The sequence below is a fragment of the Sceloporus undulatus genome, chromosome 2 (assembly GCF_019175285.1).
Source record: "Sceloporus undulatus isolate JIND9_A2432 ecotype Alabama chromosome 2, SceUnd_v1.1, whole genome shotgun sequence".
Taxonomy (NCBI): domain Eukaryota; kingdom Metazoa; phylum Chordata; class Lepidosauria; order Squamata; family Phrynosomatidae; genus Sceloporus; species Sceloporus undulatus.
The window spans coordinates 42483566-42498142 of NC_056523.1; the positions used below are offsets into that span (position 1 = coordinate 42483566).

At 39.7% G+C, this 14577-nt stretch overlaps 1 protein-coding gene across 1 annotated transcript in view; it reads left to right on the top strand.

The window, feature by feature from the left end:
* LOC121922547 (contactin-4-like) overlaps positions 1 to 14577 on the top strand; it is a 418703-nt gene that overhangs the window by 374662 nt on the left and 29464 nt on the right. The window contains 2 exon segments of the mRNA XM_042452129.1: positions 9009 to 9184; positions 13306 to 13426. Coding sequence (XP_042308063.1) covers positions 9009 to 9184; positions 13306 to 13426 — 297 coding nt within the window.

Here is a 14577-nt window from a genome sequence, read left to right on the forward strand (position 1 = left end):
GCCATTCATGTCTGCCTAGCCAAATTATTATTGTTTGGATAATTGCTTGCCTAAGAAAACCCCTATGAAATTCATGGAGTTGCCATAAGCTGACAAGCGATGTGAAGGTATATACATACACAATAATGTATTCAAGCTAAAAAGTAGATGAATCAAGCCTTTCTAATTTAGCCAAGAGCTGTTGACTTTCTTTAAGTTTGCTTCTGGAATACTTACTTTAAAGACTGAAATGAACTAAGGAGTTGGTATCCCAAGGTAACCAACTATGAAAACATGCTCTGCACCTCATCATCATTAGAAACAGGTGGGATGCCACTTTGCCAGCTGCAAGGACTGCTTAAATTACAATTTGATAGATTATAACTACAGCTTGGCTGTACGATCCCACTTGCCAGGATTGCCACTTGTGAAGGAGGGGGATATGGAAAAAGGTATTTGGGGGTGCCCCCCCCCTCACCTTGGTTGTATTGATGATTTCAGACAGCTGAGAGGTAGGAGGAGGATTTCCAGCAAAGGCCTATGTGAAAGTGAAAAGGAAAAGAAAGATTGATTGGTTTAATTTATGTATTCAAATTCCTTTGGTTAGAATACCTTGAATCTCTCTGTATGAAGAATATTCTCAAAAGAGAATGTGTGCCAACAGTGCTGTCAAAAATGTCTTTAAAGTGGTCAATGGTCAATTAGAAGTCAACCTTCTAGCCACCCAAAGATCCTTTTGAATATGTTGAATCAACAGAGTAGTGGTGAAGGAATGGAGGAAGATTAATATTTCTGAATAGTTCTTTGATTTTTTTTCACAAGATATGAGAGACAGTGTCGTGTAATGGTTCGTGTGCTGGACTAGCACTCTGGTATACCATGATTTGAATCCTTACTCATCCAGGGAAATCCATTAGGAGCCCTGGTGGTGCATGGTTAAATGGTGGTACTGCAGCCACAAGGTTGTGAGTTTGATCCCAGGGCTCCATGGTTGACACAGCCTTCCATCCTTTCATAGGTCAGTAAAAAGAGTACCCAGCTTGTTGGAAGCAACTGGCTTACGGATTGTAAACTCCTTAGAGGGTGCTGAGTTCACTATTAAGCAGTATATAAATGCAAATGCTGTTGCTATGCTAATGCTGTTAGGTGACCTTGGACCTGTCACACACACTCAGCCTAAGAGGAAGACAATGGCAAACCTTCTTTGAACAAATCCTTCTGAGAAAACCCTGTGACTAGGTCATTTTAGGTTCTCCATAAGTTGTAAATGACTTGAAGGTACACAACAACAAGGGTAGGAGTTTCCATTCTCCCAAGGAGCAACTAAAAGTTTTAATTTTAGAAATAATCAGATCAAAATAATTAAGATAGCGTATAGAAACGTGTTTTCGTTGTTGTTTAAACAGATGATGAAAGTTCTATTATCTGGCCATGAGGTCAGAGGCACTTAGTTCTTTAAGTCAGTGCTTGCCACAGGGCTATTATTCTACCATTAGCTTTGGCTGGCAGAATTCAGAGTTCTAATAAAAAGCAAAGAAGATCCTAGAAGCCTGAAGATGGCCAGTGCTGCAGTATTATCTAAGTGGATGATTAAGGTGTGTTGAGCCAATTTATAATTTCATGGAGGGCTCCTTAAAAAAAACAAAAACCTTGATTGATATTTCTAACCAGCCTTAGAATATGGAAGATAGCCAGAACAATATTGGGTTTAGTGAAAGCAGACTCCATAATTAAAAAGACATTTCTCGCTATGGATCTTTACCATGCAAATATAGTATGTCTGATTGTTACTTGGCTTCTTACTATTCACCCTTACTTGGCTTCTCTGCTGCACTTTTCATTTGTTGCTACGGTAAGGTCATTAAATAGATATTTTCACTTTTTCAAGTCCTTGAAAACAGATTGGTAAGCTTTCTCCTTGGGGGTGATTTGTAAATTGCTTCGCAGAAGGCTTAACCTCGTGATGAATATGGCTAGAAAAAGTTTCATCAGAGTTACACTAGGGTGTCATTTTTCATCAGGTCGTTTCAGCCACTCATAGAAATGCAATATGTCAAACTATATCCCTGTCTGGCTTCAACAAAACATTAATGGGTTTTAAAAATGGACGCCTTTGCAGACATTGGGCATTTGCTGAGTTCAAGTGGATGACATGTTCAAAACTCATTCATAAAAGGTGTTTTTAAAAAAGAAAAGAAAAGAAAAAAAGAAATTCAGCTGTAAAAAAAATCCAGAAGAAGCTAGACATGACAGTGCTAGCCAGTAGTATTAAGTAGGGGAAGGTGGTAATTATTGGGACTTGGGGTTCGTATGGATGTTTTATCTGTAAGACACCTCTATTATCACTGACATAGAGGCAGGGTATAAATAAAGATGATGATGATGATGATTATTATTATTATTTCTACTACTATTATTATTATTACTATTTTGATTGGTTTATGTGGTTTAGGATCCTATAAAGCCTATATGACTTCTGTGAGCATTGATATGGCCTTCCTGGCATGATTCCTATTCAGACAAGGCCATATAGATATGCAGGTAAATTAGTAATGACACTTGTAATGCATAGAGAGGAATCCTAAGAGGAACAAGAGAGGACTAAAGCCCCAGCTCTACTGACAGCCCAGGGAGGGGTAAACCCCCTCCTCCAATTATCAGTTTTTCTAAATCACAAGTATGGAGACTTAACTAAGAAAAACAGTTGCCCTTGTTCTTGATGCAATTTCTTGTTCTTGTACCTGATACATTTTTGGGGGGATCTACTGTAGTTCCATTCCCCTCTGCCTCTGGTTACCAGGTAAGTACAAACTGAAAATGCATGGGACCAGAAGTGTTTTGGAATTTGGATTTGTTTGTTTGTTTGTTTGTTTGTTTTGGATTTTGAAATACCTATAATTGCCTATAAGTACATAATGAGATATCTTGGAGATGGCAAACATAAAATTCTATTACATTTCATATATACCATATACACATATCCTGAAAGTAATTATATACAAAATATTCTAAATCATTTTGTGAATGAAACAAAACTTGTGTACAATGAACCATCAGACAGCAAAGGTGTCACTAACTCAGCCACCCATGAAAAAGCTTTTGGGGTTTGGAATATTTCAGATTTTGGAATTCTGGATAAGAGAGATTCAGCCTATAACAAATGACAGAAAGTTGCTGCTGGTCTTTCTGCATGGGGGAGAAAGTGGCTTCATCTCCTGTTTCCTGCCCCCTCCATAGGCATGGTGATTTTCAGAGTCAGATCATGTATATTTACACATGTGCAGCATCAAGATTCTGGTGCGGTGATGTTATACTTGAAGGGCTTTGTAGTTCAGTTTAAACCCAGTCATTTGTGGTGAATAACAAGAAAGTGCTTTCACACTGGCCCCTGCCCATGGAAGTGATGCCTTAAGTGAAGGTTGCTGAGATAGTGAGGTTGAACCAGTGCTTGCAATCATTCCTCATAATATTATAGTTTGGAGCAGAGAGAAAAATACAGCAAAAATTTTATAGGCGGTTTACAGACCGCCCCTTTCCCTGCCGGATCGGGGCCTCAGCTGCCACCGCGGCAGCCTCTGAGGCCCCGATCTGCCGCTTTCCAGGCCGCGGCGAAGTGGCAAAAGGCCGCTTCCCCACAGCCTGGAAAGGGGTGTCATTGGGGCTTCATGCCCTAAGGACACCCGACAGCGGTGGGGACAAAAAGAAAGGGGCCACTTGGCCCCTTTCTGCTTTGCGTCACTGGCGCAGCCGTCTAAAGGCTGTGCCCAGCGACGCAAAGCTGGAAAGAGCTCTGTTTCAGAGCTCCTTCCGGCACCACGGAAAAGGCACCCCAGGCACCCTCGTGCAGCTCCAGCACGTCACTTCCACGCCGCTCCGTTTGGGTCGTGACGTCCCAATGGCGGCGCCCATGTAGAATGGGCGCCACCATTTTGTACATACTAGGTACGTACTAGGGTTAGGGTATCCGGAAGGGACACCCTTTCCTAACCCTAGTACGTACCTAGTACGTACTTTGCACGCATCTGGAAGGCACCAAAGTTATGGAGACAAATTATTTATGCTAAACCAGGAAACCATTTAAAAAGGCACAAAAGCAAGAGCACCATGCACACTCAGAATTTTTTGAACTTTGAAATTTTAATCTGTTTCATTTGCAATACATTTGGGGGAGGGGGATTGATCTGTCATCTAATGGATCAACCACCCAGTGGATCTTCATATGTTACTTCATATGTAAACTTGGCTTGTAACATTATTATGATGAAGGTGAAAACATATTTCAACTAGTTATGTATAAACTGTGCAAGAATTATAATGAGCAAAAACCACTAGTATGTGGATATATCTTCTTTAATACATTGTGGATTGGTGATTTCTTTTGGTTTAACTAAAATTTATCTACAGTCATTATGAATTACCTCTTTTCACCCATGCATGGAGAAAGCAAGTTTTGAGGGGAAATGGCCGGAGGGAAAACTCATTTCAAATGTGGTGCTTGAGAAAAATTTAAACGGACACTGTGGACTGCTATAAAGACAAATAAATAGGTCCTAGAGCAAATTAAGCCTGAACTCTCCCTAGAAGCCAAGATTACTAAACTGGGAGTGTTGTACTTTAGGTAACATCATTAGAATGCATGGCTCCTTAGAAAAGACAATAATGCCTGGTATGGTTTCTTGGTACAGTGATAGGAAAATTGGAAGACCACAATACAGATGGATAGACTCAATCAAGGAAACCACAGCTCTGAGTCTGCAAGATCTGAGCAGTGCTGTTGGTGACAGGGTGACTTGGAGGCCTCTGATTCATAGGGTTGCCATAAGACAAAGTATAGGGTTGCCATAAGACCAAGTCAGTTGGACGGCATTTCACAACAAGTGCTATCCCCATTCTGTATCTGTGGGGGGGGGGGTTCATCTGCTCTTTTCTCCCAATTAAGGGTTGAGAAACTGAGAGAATAGATACCAATGTGTGAAATTCCCAGAAGAGGGGAAAGAACACCCCTTGCAATTGGTTTTAAAAGTTGCTACTGGTGCTCTAAATTTGCAGGGGAAAAAAACTAGACAGGGAGAACATCATATCAACATCAGAGAAGGCGAGACAGACAGACAGACAGACAGACAGACAGACAGATGCAGTAACTATAGCTGTAACTCCTGCCAAATTCCAAAGGCTTTTTTTTTTTGCCAGTCTGCAGTACCTCATAATGTCTAGTTGAACTTGTTAGAAAGTGGGGGGCAAGTGGTGATAAAAGACCAAAATCAGTCTCTAATGACAAAAGAACTACATCTGAAATCCATGAGATGGGATAAACAGTTGGGCAGGATATTGAATTCTGAAGTTCTCTACTGTGAGGCCAAGCTGCACAGTTTCTGTTTTTTAAAAAAATTCATTAGAGAAGCTTACTACTTTATTCAGGTTTGCTAACTGCACCTCATTAAGTTGTGTCAGGCAGACAAATGCTGCTTCCTTGAGCAGCTGGAGAAACTGAGGAACACTGCAATTAATTTACTCACCCAAAGCGACACAGTAAATTATGAAGAGGTAACTCTGAATCACCTGGAATTCATCTGAAGACTTGCCCTTAAAACTTTCCTTAGCTTGAATGGAGGCGTGAAAAAGAAGCATGTTTCCTCTTGAGTTCCATCTTTCCTCTGCTCACTGTTGTTCATTTATAAATACAGTAAAACTCACTAAATTATGTGTAATCAGTTTTTAGTCCTTGGTAGAATTGGTTCAGATAGGCAAATTGTTCCAGTGCTTGGACTGCACCCTCCAAAACTGAAGAGGCCTTGGGTTTTATCTGAAATTATGCAAAGCATTCTGTCCAAAAGAGATGGCAGTAAAACAAGTGCAAACTATTAGAAATGGGAAAATCAGAGAAGGGGGAATGTTCAGAAATGACACAAGCTGATCAAACTACTACAGATCTAGAAACAGTTATTCTGAACTATGATACAAAAGAAATGTGACAGATGACTACTGAGGACCTCAAATATGTTCAGGTATCTCCTTTATTTCATATCAAAAATATAGGTTAGTTCTGAAAGCATGTGTCAGAGAGATACCCCATTGAAACATACAATACAATTTGTCTCATATCTTCATGTAATTATGCTGTGCTTTCCCATTACACCACCATTGGCTGTTGCTAGCAGGGGTAGAAGGATTTTCACCAGCTCAGGAGGCAAGTAATACATTGCAGAAGGGCGAACTCAGTATGGAGCTGCCATTTGAGACACAAATGATGAATGAACAATTAAACTACTTGGTTTTTTTTTAAAAAGTTCATTGTTAATAAGGTATTCTTCCACTTGACACCTAATTAACTTATTGTCAGCTTCATGTTTCCTTGACTATGTGTCTGAAACCAAAGAAGAAATGTTTAAAATTAATAAAATGAATGAATAATCCAAGTAAATGAATTCCCAGAGCTTTTTGTAGACAAACCTGTGACAGTGTGGTCTGTTTTAGGATTTTAGAGTAGACATTTGAAGTTTACCCCTTTGTAAAAATCCATCAATTATATCAGTGGGACATTTAGGTTTTGCTAAATGGCATCATATGACTTCTATTTGGCTTTCTGTATTGTAGATGGTGGTGTAGATTATGAAGATATATTGTAATACTTCTAACACATTAAGATTTTTGTGGGTGAGGGTACACATTAATACATAATATAACATATAGGCTAGCAATGCAATAAGAAAACTGTTTATGCATGTAAAATTACAAAAAGCTTTCTCTTTGAACTTTACTATGTTGTCAGTAGGAATAAAGTATGAACTCTAAAGTGTTATTTTTTGGCTGTATTTTGCTCTTTGATGGGTAGATATACCACCTTTTTAATATATCTTATTCATCCCATAATGCTTACAAAACTTGTCATAATAAACCTGTTGTGGGGCTGAACAAAAAAGTAAATCATTTCTACATCCATTCCAGTGGAAAAGAGTTTAATTCCATTAATTCACATGTGGAAAACAATAAAATTTAAAGGTCCTCAATCTGGCTAAATCATGCCATTCAAAGTATAGGTACAGGTGTGTTTCAGGATTTGACCAGTTAATGCAGATACTATTATATTTATAAAGAAAAGAAAAACATATAATACAGGAACTGAAATAACTATTCACATTTCATTGTCTGCTTATTGAATTGAACAGTAGTAAATTACTCCAGCTTAACCTCAGCCCAATGAAAAGCTACTTCTGTGCTGTCCAATGTTGCAATTTATTTCTCACTTTAGTTAACAGTGCAAAAATGAAATACTTTACTGCCCAACTTGTTTCTGTAGTAAACTAAAGTGTGCAAAACTATTCCATGTTTTAAATCAATCCTTAGAGATTATTATGTTGCTCCATCCTCATCAAGCTGTGTTGTATTGTGTGTATATGTGCCTTCAAGTCACTTGTCAATTTATGATGACCCCATGAATTTCATAGCATTTTCTTAGGTCCAAAACACACTGCAGAAACAATTCAGTTTGAGACCGCTTATCTGCCCTGATTCAGTGCTAGGTTTCCTGTAGTTTCTTGTGGGACCAGAGCTCTCTGACAGAGAAGGCTAAATGTTCCCAAGATTCCCTAGCATTGAGCCAAGGCAGTTAAAGAGGTCTCAAACTGGATTATTTCTGCAGTGTGTTTTAGACCTTAGACAAGGAATACTCAGAGGTGGTTTTGCTAGTTCCTTCCTCTAAAATACAGCCTGCAGCATCTAGTATTCGTTGGCAGTCTCCCATCCAAGGGATCCAACAAAAATAATGGCCATGGAAGATTTACATAGATTCTAGACAATGAGTAAATTGAAATAGTTAAAGATTGCCTGTGCCTTGGGTCAAACATTGATCAGAAAGGAGACTGCAGCCTAGAAATAAAAATAAATTAGGAACGGGAAGGGCAGCAATGAAAGAACGACAAAATCCTAAAGAGTAAAGATATGCAGCTGTCGCAGTGCCACAGGGCACACCCCCAACTCCAGGCTTCTTAGCAGGGTCCATGGTGGACAATAACTCCAAATAACTTAAAGATAATGCTGAGTACCTTTAACAGAACTAATAACACCAGTGGAGGCACTGTTACTTCACAGAGTTCTGGTCTTGGGTTACTTCACCCAAATCCTTAGTGGCAGTAAGGTCTTACGGGTCGGGTCTTCTTCGAGGTTTAGGCCCTCTCCCTGGGCAGGCTAGTAACACCCCTGAAGGTTCCAACGGAACGCTCCCCTTGAACAATAACCCAATCTCAAACCTCTCTCAGAAGAGCTTGGGGTTGGAGAGTGGGGATGGGCAAACTCCGACAGAAAACCCTCCTCTCCCGAGCATCTCACAGCTTCTGAATCTTCTCACTCTAGCTGGCAAGGTCCTCCCCTCTTGGCTAAGCCCACCGGCTTGCCCAAAAGCTGACCTTTGTCCCTACACGTGACTGCCTCACCGCCTTCTCTTCCGTTCACGCCCTCCTCCTCGAGCACCTCTCCCTTTTGCCTTTTATCTGCCAGCCTCTTCCTTGTAGGGCCTGCCTCCTGGGGTCTTCCCTTCTCTCCTTTCACCCCAGGGAATGCTGGGCCTTGTAGTTTCCAGTCAGAGTTCTCCCTTTGCAGCGCCGCCACCTCTCCCTTTCCAGGACAACCCTCTGTTGTCTCTCTCACGTCCTTCTCCTTGTTACAACCGCTAAGCACTCAATTCAGGATTGACCATTCTATTGTATTCCCCATCACCATGTATGAATGTGAGAGTTGGGCACATCATGAGAAGGCATGACTCATTAGAAAAAATAATAATGCCAGGAAAGGTAGAAGGAAGTAGAAAAAGACAAAGACTGCACCCCAGATGGCAAAGCAGTGGAAGATAGGGGGGCTTGGAGATGTCATCCACATGAGTTGAGTTGACAACAACAACTGCCATCCAAGTACTAATCAGGGCTAACATTGTTTAGCTTCTAAGCTTCCAACATCAGATGGGATAATGGACCATTGTATCCTGCATATTAACTAGGTAATTTATTAATGATTTGCTTTTGTGTCCTTGTTTACAGATCCAACACGGTTTATGGTGGCACCTACCAGCATGGATGTCACTGCTGGTGAAAGTATTCTTCTTCCTTGCCAGGTATCTCATGATCATCCGCTAGATATTATGTTTACTTGGTCATTTAATGGACACCTGATAGACTTTGAAAAAGATGGGGATCACTTTGAAAGAGTTGGAGGGGTAAGTATTAATATTAGTAATCCCACAAGGCTATTCACTATGAGTGCTGAGAATTGGGATGAGCATGATGAAAATTTAGCAACATATGCTTCTACAAATAGTTACAAATTCATGGCATGTGTTATTTGTCCTGTCAACCTTTATGAGATGTCTCACACCCACTCTCAGGTTACAAGTCTACAGGACAGTAATTTCAGCAATAAAATACTATCTACTTTATTGCCAATCCAGTTTTTCCCCCCCAGTGAACTGGCGTACAGGCAGTATGGAAGTGATGCGCTATAGTACAAGAGTAAATTAGTACTGTTTAAGAATACCAGTGTGAATGTACTAAGTGTGCCTTATTGGTGTGCCTTATTACAGGTTTATGAAATTAGTTCCCCAGCACTTTTCTAGAGTGAGGATTTTTACATCTTCTTAATTGCATTGTTCAAATAATTTTCTCTCAGAATTTTCCACTTGTCAGAAGCAGATAAGCCAAATGTAAGAAATGTTAGCATTTGCATTAACAGAGAAACAAAGAAGTTTTTTTTATTCCTTAGTACGTTCCATTATTTTCTTGTATTTAATCTCTGATGCTTTATGTGTGAAATGAATTATCACATCTCTTGAAAGTTTTTTTCTGCTGTGCCTAAAAAGAGTTTTGTCTGTAGATTGCTTCAAACTTCTTGTCAAATTAGTCACCAGAACTGCTTATAAGCACCATGATTAAAAAAGGACATTGAGAAACTGGAGCGTGTCCAAAGGAGGGCGACTAAAATGGTGAAAGGTCTGGAAACCATGTCCTATGAGGAACGACTCAGGGAGTGGGGATGTTTACCCTGGAGAAGAGAAGGTTAAGAAGTGATATGATAGCCCTGTTTAAGTATTTGAAGGGATGTCATATTGATGAGGGAGCAAGCTTGTTTTCTGCTGCTCCAGAGACTAGGACCTGGAGCAATGGATGCAAACTCCAGGAAAAGAGATTCCACCTGAACATTAGGAGGAACTTCCTGACAGTAAGGGCTGTTCGACAGTGGAACACACTGCCTTGGAGTGTAGTGGAGTGTCCTTCCTTAGAGGTCTTTAAACAGAGGCTGGATGGCCATCTGTCGGGGATGCTTTGACTGCGATTTCCTGGATGGCAGGGAGTTGGACTGGATGGCCCTTGCGGTCTCTTCCAACTCTACGATTCTATGATTCTAAGACACTCTAAAGTTTTTAATAAATCAGTTAGCTCTTCTGGAATAGGTCTTGACATAATTTATGTTTCCTTTGATTTTAACTTCAGCATCTTAATTCTTTTTCAAATCCTGCCATAAAATGTACGTTTCCTTCAAATTATCAGAGATCTCTTGTTCATGTGAACTGAGGCAGTGATCTCTGAACTGTTAGCAAGCTCTTTACATGATTTACTTGTCCCATAATCTCTAATCTTCGTGAGTCCAATTTCTTGTCTATATTTTCACTGCTTTTTGATACATATTTGTTCAAATCTAAAATATAGTTAGATGTCTTGAATATTGAATACTGAATTTTAATGACACAGAACCAGTTTTCTCTAGCCCAGATCTAGACATTTTTATAGTGACCACATTTATGATACCATACAAATCACTCTCTGCTTAAATTTCAGCATCAGACAATGCCTCAAAACATATGGGCCAAATAAACTAGCTTCTGGACATTTTTGGAATGTCTCACAAAACTACAGTTCCCAGAATTCCCTAGCATTGAGCCAGGGCAGTTGAGGCAATCTAAAACTGGATTATTTCTGCAGTGTGTATCGGAGCTGTGTTTCTGCCCTTGTGGTATCCTTTTCTATATATGCTTAAAGATAATAATAAATCCTGCAAAGCTGGGATCAGCATGAAATCATGCCGCTATTGATCCACCAGCTTGGACAGAGTTCTGGAATGAGCCTTTTATGATGGCAGAAGGTTCTCCACCCTGTTTTAAAACGCACTTGCTGAAAACAAAGCATGATCCACTTGTGCATTGTGATCTCCTACCTTGACTTCAGTAACTACCCACAATTTAAACTTATCAGAATTTCTTCTAGTTCAAATATAACACAGGACTCCACCTAGTTTGAAACAAGATGTAAACATTTCTGATCTCCTCCATACAGTCCTGCTGGAGGAGAAGCAAGACAAAGACTTACTGACACTTTTGCACTTAATGCTGTGTTCAGCACTGCCTTTGAAGCAAGCCTAGCCCAGACTAAGCCTATTATTTTCTCTACATATGATGTTAAACTGCATGTGCCTGTAGTTAGGACACAGCTGGAGCACAGCTTGTTTTCAGTAGCTTGCAGCTGAGGTTTTACAGATATAGATATGGATATATTCATGTAAAGTCTTTGTTTAAATCAGGGATGTATATCTTTTCCTCCCAGCACCTGCTATGTACTTCCAAAAGTCAAAAATAGGCATTTTTAAATGAAAACAAATCAAAACAAATCCAAAACTGGGAATGATTAGACATTAGATTTTGTTTTCCTTTTTTATGTTTTATTTTAGAGAGACTTTTCCTGGCTTGCTGGTTGATCCAACCGCTATATCTGAATCAAGCCCCTTTTAGTTGGAAAATCAAAATGGAGTACATGGGGTTGGGGGGGGTGGATGGGGCACTTTGCTCACCCAGGTTTAAACATTTGACATTATGTTGCAGATTATTTAGAATATTTGTAGATTTAAAACATAAAAACTTTCACCTATGAGAAGTTTTTTGTTTTAAAGTATTCCAGCAGGAAGCCTGCATGCCATCTCCTGTATTGCCCTACCCTACCAGTATTTTCCAGAAGAAAAGGTAGATTATTGTGAGAAAAGAAGCTTTTGCTATGCTTAAATAATCACCACTAGTTGCTACTTGAATGGGAGTCTATCAATGAATACTGGATACTGTAGGCTATATGTATTTCAGAGAAAGCAACTGGCAAAACTACCTTTGAATATTTGCCTAAGAAAATTCCTATGAAATTCATGAAATCACCAAAGGTCAGCAGGCGACTCAAAGGTACATGCATACACAGTGGTGCTTGTTTATACAGCTTTTTTGGGTTGCAAAGTACACTGCCATGTGTACTTAGTTCTCAAAGTGTGACTATAAACAAGTCATCCACCGTGTTAAAATGAAGAGCGGAAACAAAGTGCTGGCAATTTATCCCAAATGACCATATGATGCAGATGTTAGCTGAACCAGCTGTCCCATATCCAAAATAAACTCTATACTCACTGGGCCATACTGGTTTTCTTCCGACAGAGCAGAAGGAAATTTCAGTTTCAAACATTAACTTCCATCCTTTCCTTGTCTCTCAGGCAGGTGTTGTAACACTCAAATCTGTGGAAGATAAAAATCACAAAAGATTCTCCCCTATAGGGGGGCACGGCAGCAGCAACAGCTGTTGTTAGTAATTATACCTAATTGTGCCACAAAACCCCCAAATACAGACTATATTAATATTCTTCAATTAGAAGACTTGCAACTGCAATCATATCCTTAGATTTCCAACTTGTAAGCACTGTGCCTGGCTGACAGCAAGAAAATACTTTGGGCCATCCACCTTCAGACAGAACCATAATTAGTTCCATGCAATTACTAATCAGACATGAGTATTTGGCATTTGGAAAAAAACAAATTATTGTTTTTCCATGCTAGGTGCTGTAAAATTTCCTCACAGAGCACAATCCTTGTGACCTTTAAATACAAAAACTGTGGGCAATCAAAATGCTGGCTGGAGCACTAAGCTGTGGAAAGTACTGCAGATGCCTCATAATTTGGGTTGGTATTCACTGATTAACCGGAGGTAGGCAGAATGCAGACATCTGAATACCAATGAAGACTATAAATTGGATGTCTGGAGCATGGCAGAAGCAAAAGCTGGCCTTTTTGTCAAAGAACGCTTCTGGTAAACTGTTTGCCTGACCTGAAGTCCCTGCGTCGCTTGGAGAGGGAGAACCATACTTTCAGCTCTTATCTTCAAGGAAAGCTCACATATTTTAAATAGGCCGTGGCTTGCCTTACAAATGTTTTTGTCAGCTGATGTAAAATAAATCCATTAGCCACAGTGTCCTTCATGTGATAATGATGTTTAGAGCTCATTAAAAAGTAATTGTAACCACTTTCCCCTACTTTATCAGCAGGATTCAGCTGGTGATTTGATGATCAGAAGCATCCAGCTGAATCATGCTGGAAAATACGTCTGCATGGTGCAAACGAGTGTGGACAAGCTATCGGCTGCTGCAGACCTGATTGTAAGAGGTATTTGAATTTTGTTGCTGTTGTTGTTGCAAAATGACTGTTCACACTAACAGCAGCTGTCGATAATAGCATAAAGCACAGCTTGAGAGAATTCACTATCACTCTAACTAGTAACCTGAAAAGGTACCCCTGTTTATTTGGTACAAACTGCAAGGGGGGAAAGTCCTTTATCCAGCCTAAAATTGTAACAACATGCACCAATAATTTATTTAGTTTTCATGGGCAATTGAAATAATGCTGACAGTGTTAATTTGCTTAATGCTGATGTGGGCAGGAGCAATTTTTTCTTTCCAAACAGCATGCTGTGCTGGAAATCCTGAGGATTTGCATGCATACAGGTTAGCAGGAGTCATTTCTAGGAAATAAAATTTAACATGTATGCTCCCCGTGAATGTAAATTATTTACCACAGCTTGGTTGTGATAAAGTACGGTTGATAACTCTTAGAAATACATGGTCTACAACCAGGGACCTTTGCGGCATTCAGTTGCCCAAGGGCAGGCATCTGACTATTGCGCATGAACCATGCACCTCAGCTCAGTCTGTTGCCTGATGGCATAAGACGTTATCATTATTCTGGGCACTACTGTAAACTAAACAGTGTATTATCTTTTTCAAGTGCAATATTTAAAGTAGGTCCAGGGAAGAAAAGATGTGTTCTAAACAGTTGCTCTTTGAGAAAAGGCCATGGCAATATTGACTTGGAACAGTCAATATCAGTTGCTGCTTCCTCTGTACCTGATCATGCTCCAGGATGCTGAGAATCCCTGAATATTTGATGCTTTTGTTGGGTTTTTTATTGGCCATTATAAAATATAAACTAGGGCAGAATTATACTTATAGTTAAACCATGATTTCTTCTTCCCTTGGATCCCTAAGAATTATAGAATTAAAGTCTCTAGCAGAGAATTTTTACAACTTCATCAGTTAGTCTTTCCCAGAATTCTTTGAAGGGAGCTATGACAAAAGTAAATGTGAAATATGTTTGTTGTTGTTTTTGTTGTTGTTGTGTGCTTTCAAGTTGTTTCTGACTTATCACGATCCTGAGGTGAATTTATTGGGGTTTTCTTAGCAAAATTTATTCAGAGAGGGTTTGCTATTGCCATCCTCTAAGGCTGACAGAGTATGACTTGCCCAAGGCCACCCAGTACT